Source organism: Hypanus sabinus, chromosome 1, assembly GCF_030144855.1.
Source record: "Hypanus sabinus isolate sHypSab1 chromosome 1, sHypSab1.hap1, whole genome shotgun sequence".
NCBI classification, from domain to species: Eukaryota; Metazoa; Chordata; class Chondrichthyes; order Myliobatiformes; family Dasyatidae; genus Hypanus; species Hypanus sabinus.
In genome coordinates, this window is record NC_082706.1 from 122,581,096 (window position 1) to 122,598,521 (window position 17,426).

A 17,426-nucleotide genomic window follows, 5' to 3' on the forward strand; every position below is an offset into this window, starting at 1 on the left:
CCTCATAATAGCATTGAGGTATGGAGGGATCTTGGAGTCCAGGACCATAGTTCACTGAAAGTGGTTACGCAAGTGGACAAGGTGGTAAAGAGGGGTATGGCATGCTTGACTTCATTAGTAGAGATCTTGAATATAAGAATAAGAAAGTCTTGCTGTAGCTATATAACACTTTAGTCAGAATATACTTTGAATATTCCTCGCAGTTCTGTTTGCCCTTTTATAGGAAGGATGTGGAGATTGTAGAGAAGGAACAGAAGAGGTTTACCAGGATGCTGCTTGGATTAGAGCATTAGGGAAAGTTTGGACAAACTTGTGTTGGCCTTCCTAGAGTGTCGGAGGCTAAGGGAAGACCTTGTGGAGGTGAGTTTTTAAATGAATGACAGGAGGCATAGATAGGGAAGACAGAATCTTTGTCTCAAGGTAGAAATATCAAACATAAGAATACATGCTTTTAAAGTTATGGGGGAAGGTTTAAACATGACAAGAGTGGCAAGTTTTTTTTTGTGCAGAGAATGGTAGGTGCCTGGAATAGGTTATCAGGGATAGTAGTCGAATGGGGCAGTCTTGGGGCATTTAAAAGGATTTAAAAATAGACACATGAATATGAAGGGAATGAAGGGATATGGATGTTATTCTGAAGGATGATAATTAGTATAAACTGGCATCAAGATCATCACAATATTGTGGGCTGAATGGCTAGTCCTGTTCTGTTTTTCTATAATCATGCTGAATTCCCTTAAAGTAATGCTTTTGCATATTTCATAGTCATAAAGTTATACAGTATAGAAACAGGCTGTTTGGCCTAACCCATCTTTCCTGACTAAGTTACTGACCTAAGCCTTCCCTATCCATGTATCAGCCTAAATGTTTCTTAGACACTGTAATTGTACCCACAACTATCATGTTCTCGTTCTATATACCTACCACCTTCTGTGTGAAACAGTTGTCCCTCAGATCCCTTTTAAATCTTTCCAGTCTCATCTTAAATCTCTGCTCCCTATTTTTAGATTCCCCTGCCCTGGGAAGAAAAGATTGTGGCCATTTACCTAATCTATACACCTCCCTATTGTGTATATATCTGTAAAGTTATCTATCAGCCTCCTACAGTCCAGGGATAAAAGATCTAGGCTATACAGTCTCTCCTTAATCTCGAGTCAACAAGTCCTGGTAACATTATGAATGTGTTCTGTCTACTACTTTTAGCTTAGTGACAGCCTTTCTTTAACTAAGCAGTTGGAACTGCACACAAAACTCCACGTGTTACCTTGCACAGTGTAACATGAGATGACAACTCTTGTACTTAGTGCCACGGTCTAAAGGTTACTGTGCCAAATTCTTTATTCTTACTACTTCACCTACTCTTGTTGCTAACTTCAGGGAACTATGTTTCTGTAACCCTAGTTCTTTGTTCTAAGGTACTCTCTGGTGCCCTCGAAGTCCTGCCTCGTATAACTTAACAAATTGCAGTATTCTGCATTTGTCCAAGTTAATCTGCCATTCCTTAGCCCACTTTGTCAATGGACATAGATCCCACTGTAGCCTTCTTGACTCTCCACTATGGAACCAATTTTGATGTCATTAGCAAACCTACTAATCACGCCAACGACAAGTAGTTGGACCTAGCACCAATCTATGCAACACACCATTGGTCCCTTTTAAGCCAGTTTTTTGAATTTAAGTGATTAATGGGTGCTACATCAGTTGATGGCATCAATGTATGCTCAGAATCCGATAGGGAAGTCACACTGGCATTAAGGTGAATTGATGCAAGACATGTCTGATAAATTTTCTAATAGACATAATTCTAACAAGAGACGGGCATAAATGGATATTGTCTAACTCAGTTTCGAGGAGGCTTTTCTCTCTGTCTGTGCTTACTTTGTAACTGCTAAGTGGCGGAATCTCATGGCATGCCTGATTTGAACAATGGTGCAGCGTCATGGATACTTAATCTACTGCAGAAGTTAAATGGCTTTGCTAAAGTGCTATCTTACAAATGAACTATTACTTCTTTAAAAAACACATGAACATAGGTTCAAGAAGATTTTGCACCAGTTGCTTACTTTTTGTAACTGGAACACAAAGGCAGGAAGGTTTTTTTTAAATCAATAAAATAGGAGCAGGAGTCGGCCACCTGGCTCCTCTGCCATTCAGTATCATTATGCACGATCTGCAATGGCCTCATTTCTTTGACTGTGCCCTCAGTCTTTCAAAGAAATTCTAGCTTCTCCTTTAAGTACTTATGATGTCCAACTGTTCATAGCCTTGGTTAGAACATATGCAAAGCACTGTGTATAATTCAGCTGTGGAATCTTGGTCTTGTTTGGAATGAATTGAAAGATTCACAAGGATTGAGCCATGGTTAGATTATGTGGTAGTTAGGTAAAATGATTTTGAATATTTTGTATACCTAAATTGATTTTAAAAGGAGTGTTTTAGAAATCGATAGATTGATGTGCTATTTTCATATGGGAATCTAGAAGAAAGCAACTAAAAGAATAAAAGTTTGTGTTGTATTATGGATGAAACAGTCAAGGGAAGTCTTCTTAGTGGTAAAGTGCAAGCTTTCTCTGCCAAAAGGTTACTAGTGTGAACAGCTAATGCTGCACGCAAAATGCTGCAGGAACTCAGCAGGCCAGGCAGCATCTATGGAAAAGAGTACAGTCGGCGTTTCGGGCCGAGACCTTCAACAGGTCTAGAGAAAAAAGATAAGAAGTCAGAGTAAGAAGGTGAGGGGAGAGGAGGAAGAAATACAAGGTAGTAGGTGATAGGTGAAACCAGGTGTCGGTGGGGAGGGAGAGGTGAGGGAAGTCGATTGCTGAACGAGATAAATGGCTGGAGAATGGGGAATCTGATAGGAGAAGACAGAAAGACATGGGAAAAAGGTAAGTGGGAGGAGCACCAGAGAGAGGTGATGGGCAGGTAAGGAGATATAATGAGACATGGGAATAGGAAATGAGTGAAGGGTGGAGGACATTGCTGAAAATCTGAGAATTCAGTGTTCATTCCAAGAGATTGAAGGCTACCCAAATGGAATATAAGGTGTTGTTTCTTAAACCTGAGTGTAGCATCATTGCGGCAGTAACGGAGTCCATGGACTGGTATGATGGAATGGAAATGGGAAGTGGAATTGGAATGGTGAAGCAGTCTCCTTATCTACATTGAGTCTCACTGATGTACAGGAGGGCACATGGGATACAGCAGCTGGCCTCCAAAAGACTGACAGGTGAAATGTTGCCTCACCTGGGAGAACTGTTTGAGGCCCTGAATGGTAGTGATGGAGGAAGTGTAGGGGCAGATGTAGCACTTGTTTCACTTGCAAGGATAAGTGCCAGGAGTGAAATCAGAGGAGAGCGACAAATGGACAATGGAGTCACGTAGGAAGCAATCCCTGCGGAAAGTGGGGGGGTGGTGCTTAGGGAAAGATGAGCTTAGTGGTGGGATCCTTTTGGAGATGGTGGGGTTACAGAGAATTATGTGCTGGACTTGGAGGCTGGTGGGGTGGTAGGTGAGGACAAGAGGAACCCTTTCACTGGTAGGGTGGCGGGAGCATTGGGTGAGGACAGACCTGTGCAAAATGGATGAGTTGCGGTTGAGGGTGGGGTTGATGGTGGAGGAGGGGAAACCCTTCTCTTTGAAGAAGGGGGACATCTCCTTAGTTCTGGAATGAAAAGCCTCATCCTGAGAGCAAGTCTGGCAGAAACAGAGGAAGTGAGAGAACTGGATGGCATTTTTATAAGAAGTAGGGTGGGAAGAGGTATAGTCCAGGTAGCTGTGAGAGTTTGTGGGATTATAAAAGACATCGATAGATAAGCTGAGCCAGAGATAGAGACAGAGAAATCGAGAAAGGGGAGGGAGGTGTCAGAAATGGACCGAGTAAACTTTAGGGCAGGGTGAAAGATGGAGACGATGAGGTCAACGAGTTCTGCATGGTCAGTTGTCAATGTCAATGTATCAATGTAAGCTTGGAACATGGACGGCAAAAAGGCAAGCACACCCATGGCTGCTCCTTTTGTCTGAAGCAAGTGGGAGGAGCCAGAGGAGAGATTATTGAGAATGAGGACAAGTTCTGCCGGACGGTGGAGAGTGGTGGTAGAAGGGAACTGGTTGGGTTTGGTGTCCAGAAAGAAATGGAGAGCTTTGAGGCCTTCCTGGTGGGGGATGGAGGTGTACAGGGAACAATTAATAATTTTATTTGAAAATGCCAAATGTTTACAAGCCAATCAAATATCAAGGTGTGAAACAAAGGAAAATCAGTGGAATTGAAATGAATATCTGAATCATTGGCAAACCACACAGAGAGGATAATGGCCTAGTTGTGTTCCTGGACAACAATTAGATAATCTGTTCCGGTACAGCAGACATGAGGAGGCAGAGTCATTGGAATCGAGCAAGTAGGCTGCTGCCCTGAGATCATCCATAAACTGCAACTGAATCCAGTCTACCTTTATGGAATATAATCCTTAGGTGTAGCATATGCTTCAACTTCTGCATTCCAGTTCCTAGACCGCACCTATCTGTCTGGGTTCAAACACATTTAAAACATCCTTAGCCACAATGAGGTTCTGAAGGAAAGGAGTGTTGTTCCATTGCTTAAGAAAGGCTCCAGGAAATTGTCAGAGAAATGTATACAATATACATCCTGAAATTCTTTTTCTTTGCAGCCATCGACGAAAACCGAGGAGTGCCCCAAAGAATTAATGACAGTTATACGTTTGAACCCGAAAGCAACCCCCAGCTCCCCCCCCACACACATAAGCAGCAGTAAAGCAATGATTCCCCCCTCCCCCACCAGCAGAAAAGCAGCATCGGAGCCCCCCACCGAGCACTCAAGTGCACAGCAAAGCATCAATAAAGACACAGACTTGCAGTACCCCAAAAACTACTCGTTCACCCGGTAATTCGACATACCACAGGCTTTCTCTCTCCCTAATAAGGGAAAAAGAGGTGTTTCTGTTTCACAATGAGAGGGGAGACATAACAAACAACTCGCTGATTTACGATGTTAAAAGTCTGTTGCGTCGCTTTTTCCGAGCTCTGTGCCCAAAGAACTCGGGTCTCTGGGCACACAGCCAGCAGCCAGCTCACTGCTTTCGATCTTTCATCTCCCACGACACACCGATTCCCTGCAGAGGCACAGGTCACAAGTCCGCCCATCTCCAGAGCCACGGAATCCCGGAACCCTAAAGGCGTGTTAGTCTTCTAGGCTGCGTCCTTGGTATGTCGAACAATGGTCATTCGTGAGACCCTGAGTATGGGTCACATTCCCGCAAAGAACCGAAGTCAGCATGTAACTCCAGGTAGGCATCCTCAAAAGAACCCTGAAAGGGAAAAATAAAGATATTAAAGATAGAAATAGAGCTGTTTCTAAAGAAGCAAGCAAAGGAGTCGCTGTGAGGTGCCATTAGCTCCTTAGCTCCATAACTCAGTAACAGCATTCATGAGTACTGCTGGCTAGCTGTTGTATTCCATGTAAGCTGCTATAATATCCAAAATACTACATAGACTTTGATATTTCCTGTATTTCAGTCAGGGTATATGACAGCCTAGTGAAGGAACGGGGTATTCATAGATATTGTTCTTCCATTTATTTACAACTGACAAGATCATCCCAAACTAAATTTCATTTGACAGGGTGGTGGTGAGTCACGGCATTGAACTGCTGCACTCTCTTGTATTCAGACCCAGCAAAGACAGAGTTACAGAATCATAAAACACTGAAATGTATTCTCTCTCATCACATGCCAACATTCTTTTTTCAATCTAAGCCAATTACCTTTTCCTCCATCAGTGCCACATCCTTCTATACCTGGACTGGTATGTATTTGATTCCAGCACCTCCTCTGCAACATGGTCCATGTATCAACCAGTCAAACAAACAGATTCTCTCTGCTGTCACTCATCTCAACCCATGTTTTTGATGCTCCTATGATGGAGGAGATGAAGGAGCAGTGACAGCTTTCCAATTCAGGATGGTGTGTGACTTAGAAAGGATGTTACAGATGATGCACCTGCTCCCCTTTACTTTCCAGGTGACTGCAATGGGAAGGTTGGAGGGTGTTGGTGAGTTGCTGCAATTACGTTTGTGGGTGCAGCTATCGTGGAAGGGGTGAATCAAGAGCTTTTTTTTTTGTTGGAGCTTTATCATGCAGTCTTTGAAAATTGTTAAAGTTCCCTTGAAAATGTTCAGAGTACGGCAAGAAGTTTGCCTAGTACCCCCGAAATGGATTTAAGCAAATAAGCAACCATTCATTTTCTTCCTATGGACCTGCAATATTTTCAATCCATTCTCATCGTCCATTTCATCCGTATGGATCCAACTTTACTCAAGGATATCCAAAAACATTTAAATAACATATAATTCCCGGTTAATATTTCTGCTGCTTGGTTGTGAGATATTTTTATTTAGCAGTTTTCTGCAAAAGCCATGTGTCTTGTTAAACAGAATGTTTTGGCTTCAGCTGAATCTTACGCAGACTGGGAGACTGTTTCGCTGAACACCTACGCTCTGTCCGCCAGAGAAAGCTGGATCTCCCAGTGGCCACACATTTTAATTCCACATCCCATTCCCATTCTGATATGTCTATCCATGGCCTCCTCTACTGTCAAGATGAAGCCACACTCAGGTTGGAGGAACAACACCTTATATACTGGCTGGGTAGCCTCTAACCTGATGGCATGAACATTGACTTCTCTAACTTCCGTTGATGCCCCTCCTCCCCTTTTTACCCCATCCGTGATATATTTAACATTTCCCCTCTCCTTTTTTTTCCTCTCTTTCTGCCCATCACTCTGCCTGTTCTCCATCTCGCTCTGGTGCTCCCCTCCCCCTTTCTTTCTCCCTAGACCTCCCATCCCATGATCCTTTCCCTTCTCCAGCTCTGTATCCCTTTTGCCAATCACCTTTCCAGCTCTCAGCTTCACCCTACCCCGTCCGGTCTTCTCCTATCATTTTGCATTTTTCCCTCCCCCTCCTACTTTCAAATCTCTTACTATCTTTCCTTTCAGTTAGTCCTGACGAAGAGTCTCGGCCCGAAACGTCGACAGTGCTTCTCCCTATAGATGCTGCCTGACCTGCTGCGTTCCACCAGCATTTTGTGTGTGTTGCTTGAATTTCCAGGATCTGCAGATTTCCTCGTGTTTGCCTTTTATGGAGCCATGTTGTCCAACTTAGGAATGTTATGTCAGCCAATCAGGATTGTCTTGATATGTGTGGAAACTTCCTGCCAGTGGGATGCGATGGCAAACTTAAGAGGGCTGGGCTGGATCAGATATCTGAAGGACAGCCGTCTGGTTTGATATCTTTTGGTGCAGGAGGGAAGGTGCCGCAGAATGCAAAAAGGAGAGACCCCATTTTAAAGAGTGTTTTGTGCAGATGAATGGCTCCAAGGAGGAAGGGCCAGTACTCCTGAGAGAGCCAATTTGTTCGAGATGGTCTTCGAGGGAAATTTGGACTGTGGCAGGTGCCTTCTCGCAGACTGTGGGTTCAGCACATACAGAAAGCAATACACCCGACTTCTCCAGGAATGAACTGCAATGTTCATGTGCACATTTAGACTGCTGTAACTGTAATAGGTTCTTCTAATTTTCTTTTTCTGTTGCTATCTGTTAAAGTTCGAAATTTGGTAAATATACAGGTTTTTTTGTAACTTTATGCTGCTATATGATATCTGTTAATTTTCTGATGAACAATAGCTTTGCATGGAGCGATATTTACACAGCATTCGCTACGATTCAGTGTTCTGTAATCAGAGCATTCTAACTTTCCTGTTCAGTTGAACCCAAATCATACCTGCCCTAGATGTTTATTGCTTTTGAGAAGTGGTCTTCTCGCTGCTTAGTCACATGGTTGCTAGCAGAGCCATGTGAACTAACGAGTTCATTAATGAGCCAAGTTTGTATACAAGCCCTGGTGAGAGGGTTGCAAATGTAATCGGCATAAAAAGATGGAATGAAACCCAAAATATCTGGTATATCCTCTTCTCCAAACTATCATGAGTTTATTTTTCCATGAAATCTATTCATCGAGAGAGCTTACTGTTTGCATTTAAGTTGACTCATCATTGGAATTATTCTTGTTCCTAGGCACATTGTGTTTGTCCAGCTAAGTGGCACTACTAACAGTGATTCACTTGACAAGATTCATTGCCAAGCCAGTAAGAGTGAGCCCTTTTCAGGCACTTTCTAATTTTCAGCTGCACAAGATCCAACTCTGCTGATTGCATGGGAAATCACCCCTGAATTGCCAGTGCTGACTCTGCTGGCAGCCCTGGATGAATACTTGATGTAGGCTGAAGGAAAATTACAGGAGTCGGTGCTGTGAAATTTTACATTTCAAAATCAAGTGTGATATTTTGTACAATTAGTACACACAGATGTATAGTTGTGTGTAAATTGTTCAGTGGCAGATTGTTATCACTCTCTGTACTAGCTCAAACATTTTAATGATAAAGAAAACAATTCAACTCTTCCTGCTTGTTTTGAGATTAATTCCAACAATTTACAGATCTGATGTATTCCTTTGCACCCAAATGAATCCCTTTTTCCTAACTTTCTTCCATGGAAAAAAATGTTTTGAATAGTTCTAGCTGTTTAGCACCACCTGTCAGATGTTGCACTCGCTGTGCCTCATTCTGTTACACATCTATCTCTGTGCCACTCTTGCTGCACTGGATTGGCTTGGGCTGTTGCATCCTGGATGCCATAAACAATCATGCATGTTGCCGTCAATGCACAACTAATGAAAGTAAGAACTTCCCAATAAGAATGACAAAACCAAGAAAAGAAAATCAACACTTTTCAGTAGATAAAAGTAGAAAGAAATGAGAAAATAATAAAAGAAAATGTATTGTCTTTACCCTTCAACTAATCAATTCTTAAACCGACAGACAAAACCCTAAACACTACAGTTTAGCAACACCATGACCACACTGATCACTTTGCACTGGAGTGGACATAATTTGCTCTGTGTTTTTTCTCTTCTAAAAATTATGTTAATTTATTTTAAATTTTTGTTTTTCTTTTGAATGTTGCTTATATGAAGCTATGTGCTTGTGATGCTTCTGCTGGTAAGTTTCTCATTGTACCTGTGCACAAGGTACTTGTGCATGTGACAATAAACTTGACTTTGATGCTGGCAAACACAATAAGCCACAAGGTGTTTCATCATGAGCCAATAAGATGAAAACCTTTTGTCACATAACAGCAAACATTTGCATTAGAGTTACAGAAAAGCACAGCACAAAAGACCCTTCTGCCCACCTAGTCTGTGCCGAGCAATTTAAGTTGCCTACTTCCATCGACCTGCACCAGGATCATACCCTCCATACCCCTACCGTCCATGTACCTATCCAAACTCCTCATAAATGTTGTAATCAAGCTCACATGCGCCACTGGACTGGCAGCTCATTCCACACTCTCATGACTCTCTGAGTGAAGAAATTACCCCTCATTTTCCCCTTAAACTTCTCACCTTCCACCCTAAGCCCATGACCTCTAGTTGTAGCCTCACCCAACCTCAGTGGGACAAGTCTGCTTGAATTTACCTTATCTATACCCCACATTGTAGTGTACTTCAGAAATCTGCCTCACTGCTCTGGGCCTCGAGTGCATGGATTCCCAAACAAAAACAGTTTATGGACTCATGCTTATCTTGGCCCCATGCCACTATTCTTCTGATTATTCTCCTTTCTTCAACAACGTTGTTAATTGTAACTGCCCTAAGTGGCGTTTCTCCAGTGTAGAGCATTAATAGTGAGAAAGCTTGGGTTTGTAGCTCATTAAACAAAAATGTAGACATTGCCCAACCACTTTTGAGCAGTGGTAGCCAATATGAATGGAAACCTGTATAACTGTATAACCTTGTGGGTTGACCTAGCTATCAGTACCACAAAGGCAGAGCAATTACACCAACTGACCTACAGAGGGAGTGCTTGCACTCTTGACATAGAGCTCATTATTCCTCCTGGATTAAAACATCTGGCACAGGCATTAACTTCCACAGCACTGGTTGCTTCCGCAGTTCCATTCACTTTCCATGGAAGAAAACACAATGCAGAATGTTTTTTTTCTGTTTTGTCCTGACGAAGGGTCTCGGCCCGAAACGTCGACAGTGCTTCTCCTTACAAATGCTGCCTGGCCTGCTGTGTTCCACCAGTATTTTGTGTGTGTTGTTGTTTGAATTTCCAGTACCTGCAAATTTCCTTGTGTATGCAGACTGTTTTGGTGCTTTTTCATACTTAACTACTTCCTATCATGAGTCACTTTTGTGCTTTTGACGCATTTTCAGTATCAGATGTACAAAATGACATTATAACTCTTGCAACAATGAGTTTCAAGTTTCGCTCGGAATAACTTATTACTGGCAACTTCTGTGACAAATAGTCTTCAGTAGGACACACTGAACTGGGACCAAGCTACAATTCCATTGTGGCACAGCAGCGTAATGGTTAGCATAACACTTTACAGCAATCCAGGCTCAATTCCCACTACTTTCTATAAGGAGTTTGTACACTCACCCTATGACTGCGTGGGTTTGCTCTGGCGCTCTGGTTTCATCCCAAATTCCACAAACGTACCAAATGGTCATTGTAAATTGACCCATGGCTAGGCTAGGCTAAGCCATTGGCTAGGCTTAAATCAAAGTTTATGGTGTTCTGGCTCGAAGGGGCAGAAGGGCCTATTCCAGGTTGTACCTCAATAAATAAGTTAATTAAATAAATCATTTTTGTCCTTCAGACATCTGTCTCACCTACTAAAAGTCATACCAGTATTCAATCCCCCTTATCAACCCTGCAAACAGTATAGACAACATTCAACTACATCAAGTGATTCACTGTTGGCCCCTGGCCCAGTTAAGTTCAAGGACTCCAATTATTTACTGGATCCCTAGAATTTAATTGATCTCTGACCCTAGGCTTCAAGTGGGGTTCACAACAGCTCCTTTCACCTCTGACCATTCCAGTATATGCTCTCTGTGAAAAATGGACATGATTAAAGTCACACTTGTGGACTACTAAAATCACACTACAGTCTTAGGGAAAAAAATGGAAAACAGATGTTTGTTGTCTAACTCTTCATGTAATAAACAGGAAGGTATTAAGATACACATATGATAATCAGAGTTAATTATGTATTTTTGCTGTTTTAAGCTTCGAGTGGCATTGAAGGTGTCTAAAGATATTAAGACCATAAGACAAAAGAGCAGAAATAGACCATTCAGCCCATCAAGTCTGCTCTGCCATTTCATCATGGCTGATCCTGGAACCCACTAAACCCCGTACATCTGTGTTTGCGCCATATCCTTTGATCCCCTGACTGATCAGGAAACTCAACTTCCACCTTAAAAAAAAACCAACAGACTTGGCCTCCACTGCAGTCTACGGCAGAGCATTCCACAGATTCACTGCTCTCTGGCTAAAAAAATTCCTCAATTTTGAGGCTGTGCCCTCTAGTTCTGGATAATTTCACCATAGTAAACATCCTCTCCACATCCACCCTGTCCAATTGTTTAATCATTTGTTAAGTTTCAAATGAGATACTCCACTTTCTTCTAATTTCCAGTGAGTACAGGCCCAAAGCTGCCAAATGCTCCTCATATGTTAAATCCTTCATTCCCGGAATCATCCTCATGAACCTATGGACTGTCTCCAATGACAACATGTCCCTTCTGAGATGTGGGGCCCAAAACTGTTGATACTCCAACTGCGGCCTGACTAGTGTTTCATAAAGGTTCAGCATTATCTCCTTATTTTTATATTCTGTTCCCCTTGAAATAAATGCCAACATTGCATTTGCCTTCTTTACCACAGACTCAACCTGTAAATTAGCCTTCTGGGAGTCTTACACGAAGATTCCCAAGTCCCTCTGCACTTCTGATGTTTGAAGCTTCTCCTTGTTGAGATAATAGTCTACACTATTGTTCCTTTTACAAAAATGCATTATCGTACATTTTGCAACACCGCAACACTAATGGCGAATGGGAATCTGCCACTTTTTTGCCCATTCTTCCAATTTGTTAAAGTCCTGCTGCAATCGCATTGCTTCCTCAGCAATACCTACCCCACCACTTACTTTTGTATCATCCACAAATTTTGCCACAAAGCCATCAATTCCATTATCCAAATCATTGACAAACAATGTGAAAAGTAGCGGTCCCTGAGGAACACAACTAGACACTGGCAGCCAACCAGAAAAGACACTCTTTGTTCCCACTTGGTGCCTCCTGCCTGTCGGCCACTCTTGTATCTGACCCAGTATCTTTTCTGTAATGCCGTAGTATTTTATCTTGTTAAGCAGCTGCATGTTTGGCACCTTATCAAATGCCTTCTGAAAATCCAAGTAAGTGACGTCCACTGATTCCCCTTTGTCCAACCTGCTTGTTACTTCCTCAAAGAACGCTAACAGATTTATCAGGCAAGATTTCCCTTCACAGAAACCATGATGACTTTGACTTATTTTATCATTGATCTCCAAGTACCCCAAAACCTCACCCTTAATAATGGGCTCCAACACTTTCCCAACCACAGAAGTCAGACGAACTGGCCTGTATTTCCTTTCTTTAGCTTTTCTCCCTTCTTAAAGAGTGGAGTGACATTTGCAATCTTACAGTCCTCTGAGAATCAAGTGGTTCTTGAAAGATCATGACCAACGCATCAGTTATTTCTCTCAGGACTCTGGGATGTAGTCATCTGGTCCATGGTTTTTCAGTTTGCCTAGCACTTTTTCCCTTGTAACAGCAACGGCACTCACTCCTGCTCCTTGATGCTCACAGACCTCTGGCACACTTCTAGTGTTTTCCACAGTGAAGACTGATGCAAAGTACCCATTAAGTTCATCTGCCATTTCTTCGTTCCCCCCCCCCCCCCCATTACTACTTCACCAGCATCATTTTCCAGTGGTCTAAAATCAACTCTCAGCTCTCTTTTACTCTTTATATAACTGAAAAAAACATTTAGTATCCCGTTTTATGTTACTAGCTAGTTTGCCCTCATATTCTACCTTTTCCCTTCTTACAGCTTTTTTTTTAGTAGTTGGATTTTAAAAGCTTCCCAATCATCCAACTTCCCGCTCACTTTTGCTACCATATTTGCCTTTTCCTTGGCTTTTATGCAGTCCTTAACTTCCCTTGTCAGCCACAGATGCCTACACCTGCCATTTGAGAACTACTTCTGTGGGACATATCTATCCTGTGTCTTGTAAACAATTCCCGAAGACTTCAGCCATCTCCGCACTGCCGTCATTCCCCCCAGTACACTCTGTTACGAAATCCCGTAACTGGATCACTTACCAGCAAAGATAGAGAGGTCCATTAAAGTCTGATGGTACTATTTTTAAAAGTCTTTATAAATAAAGGGGCACAAAAATAAGATTAATACAAACATTCATCTAATATATGTCGTCACTACTCAATCTAAAAGCGCGGGTCTGATAATAACCATCAATAAGAAACAGCTCGATCGTTTGTCTAGGGGACGCTATATTGTCCGATGGAAATATAAAAGTCACTCAGGTCCCGCAGGCTTCAGCCTTTTGGGGGACCACTGGGTTTTCACTTGTTGGAGAGAGAGAGAGATTGGTGAGAAAAGAAACTTGCCCGGGTCTCTTATGAAGCGAATCCGTTGAATCAGGGGAGCGGGCTTCCCCGTTGTTAGCTAAAAGCTGGTTTCCGTGGTTCCAGCCACTGATTCCAGCCACAGAATCGAACGCACGTGACTTCCTTCAAATGGCTTCCCGCTACTACGGGATCGTTAGCGTTTCTTCTGGTGCGTCTGAAAGGGGTGTTCCCCCAGACCCTCTTTTATACTTCCTCACGGGGTCTCAGATGTCAATCAGGTTGGGATGATGTAATCTCTCTCTCAACCAGCCCACTTTCCCCGAGGGCTTGCACGTAGCATAGTCCCCAATCCACAAATGTGGTCTCCAGGAGACAATGCTCAATGTTGCATTATTTTGCATTGCGGTGGAATGAGGTATTCTCTCTCCCATTTCCTAGGTCTCCTGAACGGACTCAATAGTGATCTTGCGATTCTCACAAAGGAGGGGGCTACCCCACACCCTTCGACCCCTCAGAGCTGTGGTACATCCATAACAACAATCCACCTGGTTAAACTACTCTCTCATGCCTCTAGTTCCCTTTAGATAATCAAGTCAATCTATGGAATGTCACCATCTTTTTCAGACATATACGTTGCTTAGCAAATGCTTCATGTTAGGCGCCTTAGCTGGAGTAGTCCCTGTTTACTTCAAGTCCATAAAGGAGTACATTTTTATGCTATAAGGTGGAAGGCTAATGGGAAATTAGCAGAGGGATTTTGGGTTCTAAGTTCATAGCTCTCTGAAAGTGGCTACACAGGTTGATAGGGTAGTTTAGAAGGCAGATGGCATGCTTGCCTTTATTAGTCGAGGCATCAAGTTGCCCCAGGCTTTGCGGAGGGGGCAGAAGAGGTTTACCAGGATGTTGTCTGGATTAGGGGGCGCGTGTTGTTTTCTCTGGAGTGCGGAGACTGAGGGGAGATCTGATAAAGGTTTATGGGATTGTAAGAGATATAGATAGAGCAGACAGATAGTATCTTTTTCCAAAATATGATAAGTCTAATACCTGTGGGCATGCACAAAGTAAGAGGAGGTACATTCAAAGGGGCAGCGAAGGGCAAGTATTTTACATGTGCTGGCTGGAGTTGTGGTGGATTTAGATACTTTAGGGACTTTCAAGGATGACTAGATAGGCACAAGAATGTGAGAGAAATGGAAGGATATGACCATTGTATAGACAGAAGGGATAAGTTTAGTTGTCCATTTGATTATTAATTTAATTGGTTTAGCGCAACATTGTGGACCAAAAGGTATGTCCCTGTGCTGTACTGTTCTAAGTTCTGTGTTCTAAATGAGAGATTGAGTGCGCAAAGCCTAATATTCAGTTCTTGCCATAAGTAAGTCCTATTTATACACCCCTGACTTATGGAACTATGCCATCAAATCTACTAGATAATTGTCTTATTGGACAGAAGACACTCAGAATCCTCATGAAGACATTCATCACTGTGATTCCTGAGAAACAAGTCACAGTAATTGTGAAATCACAACTGCCAATAAACTCGTTTTGTTGATAAATAATGCAACGTATGCTATGTGGAAGTTTTGGCTTGTCAATTTGGCAGTCTTAACACTATCTGTTGCAAGGTTCTATCCGTATTTATGTTTAAAACTTTGACATTTAATGGAATTCTTCTCTTTGCAGATTGCCGAGAATCCCTTTACTGAAGTTAGTGATGAGGATGAGTTCCTTGGCAGAGGCCACGGTAAATGGCAGGCCACAGCTGAATCTTCAGATCGTGGGCAGGGCCAGAGCCAGGCTTTCTTTTCAGAGGTCACAGAGGATGAAGTTGAATCGATAAAACAACGAGAGGAGGCATTATTGCAGATTGAGGTGAGATATCACAAGTGGGACCATTAGTCATCACTGATGATTGCAAGGTTTGCACTTATTGATTGATATGTCTGTGTCTAATGTTAGTCTGAACAGTAAGTAGGAGAAGGACATGGGTTGTTACATGAGTATTTAACCATTTCTGCTCAGTGGGTACTGTATTTCATGAATGATAGCATTACCTAAGATAATTTCCTCAATTCCAGTCCCAATTCTGATTTTAATCAGCTCTTCTGAGTAATTAACAAATGTTCCTATAGATCTCTACCTGCAATTTTAACTCTGGCCAGAATGGAAGAGTCATTGTGTCTTTCTCTAATATGAGAAGGTCTAATGAGAAGGTCTGAATTTATGTCTTTCCTTCCCAACATCAAGACCGATCTGAAAGCTCCCCTTAGTAACTTGCCTCCTGCTGCAAATTGCTCCTTTGGTGATGCAGCCTCCTAACCTAACCAAGCCTCTCTTGAATCCCATCTGGCTTTACAGCCAGTTGAGTTTCCCCAGGGTTTTGGCTGGTGATATTACACTTTTAAAAACATCTGCATTTCCTGCTGTCCATTTCAGGCACATTCGTCACTCACTCCTTTCCCTGACAACAGCAGTTTAAGCAGCACCTTCAGTTTGTGGTTTGCTATAGAAATCCCTCAACACTTCAGGCTGAATCAAATATAAACACCAACTTTGTACATGAATAGCTTCCTCGTGGAAATTCAAACCATACATATCACTCTTGCCAATTTACCAAAGTATATTCTGTGCATTCAAGGCCCTTACACAGGAGCAGGTTTTACCTGGAGAGCTGACACCAGAAATACGAATGCAAGGCTACATGGTCCACTGCACAGAGAGCATGTCATTGACTTCTTGCACAAGAACCAAACACAGGCAAATAGTACTAACTTCTCACTCAATGGCAGCAAAGCATAAGAGCTGATCATCAACTACAGGAGGAAGAAGACAGTGGACCAGAAGCTAGTCCTCTCTAAGAGATCAGAGGCAGAGTGGGTCAGCATGGACCAGATGAGTGAATGGCCTGTTTCAGTGCTGCATGACTCCATGAGTCTAAGAACACAAGAAAGTCTGCAGATGCTGGAAATCCAAAGCAACACACACAGAATGCTGGAGGAACTCAGCCCAGGCGGCATCTATGGAAAAGAGTAAACTGTCAACGTTTTGGCCCGAGACCTTTCATCAGGTCTGCAAAGAGCTGATGAAGGTTCTTGGCCCAAAAAATCAACTGTTTGCTCTTTTCCACAGATGCTGCCTAGCCTGCTGAGTTTCTCTAGCATTTTATGTAAGTTGCTCTATAAGTCGAAGTATGGCTTTAAGCAATTTGCTTAGTGTTCATTCCAGTATCCACATCCCTGCAGATGCTTTTCAGGCACCACTGTTTTGTTTTGCTTTCTGCCAACTCTGACCCTATCAGCCTATTTTTCCCTTCCCTGACCCCTCTCCAACCTTCAGTGCCCTTAACCCCAGACTCAGTACCTAAATCACCTTTGTTATCTTCCACACTGCATGTGATGCACAGCAAATTTGCATTCATTCACTGACTTTGCAATACTGTCCAAGGGTTTTCTATTGATCGTGACACTGTGGTCTTTGTGAATGATGAAATTTGGCTGTCCGTAACCTTGCACAATGCAATATCTAGTTCCAGTGTAATACATCTTAGGGCACAAAAATATTTCTAGGGCATATAGATCTTTCCATGTATTTATCAAGATTTCACGGTTCAATATCGGGGTTGCTGAATACAAAGCTTGAATCAGGCAGAAATTAGGCTGAAGTGTCTAGGTTCACAATGACCATTTGCTGTCAGCTATTTAAATATCGTTTCTGATCTTTTGTGCTTCAGCTGCAAAGCTTTGACAACAATCAGAGCAGACACACTGAGTTCCTTTAGACTGCAATACGTGGTCTAAGCATGATTACAATGTCACTGCACGGAGCAGAGATAGTTCTCCCCTAAATATCCTTGACAACAGCCTGGTTAAGT

General features: G+C 42.5%; 1 protein-coding gene across 4 annotated transcripts in view; it reads left to right on the forward strand.

Moving 5' to 3' along the window:
- The window catches only part of tsnare1 (T-SNARE Domain Containing 1), a 1,003,225-nt gene that overhangs the window by 614,672 nt on the left and 371,127 nt on the right, over positions 1–17,426 (forward strand). For all 4 annotated transcript variants that reach the window (XM_059975426.1, XM_059975433.1, XM_059975441.1 and 1 more), the window contains one exon: positions 15,239–15,427. In XM_059975426.1, coding sequence (XP_059831409.1) covers positions 15,239–15,427 — 189 coding nt within the window. The remainder of the gene's footprint in view (positions 1–15,238; positions 15,428–17,426) is intronic.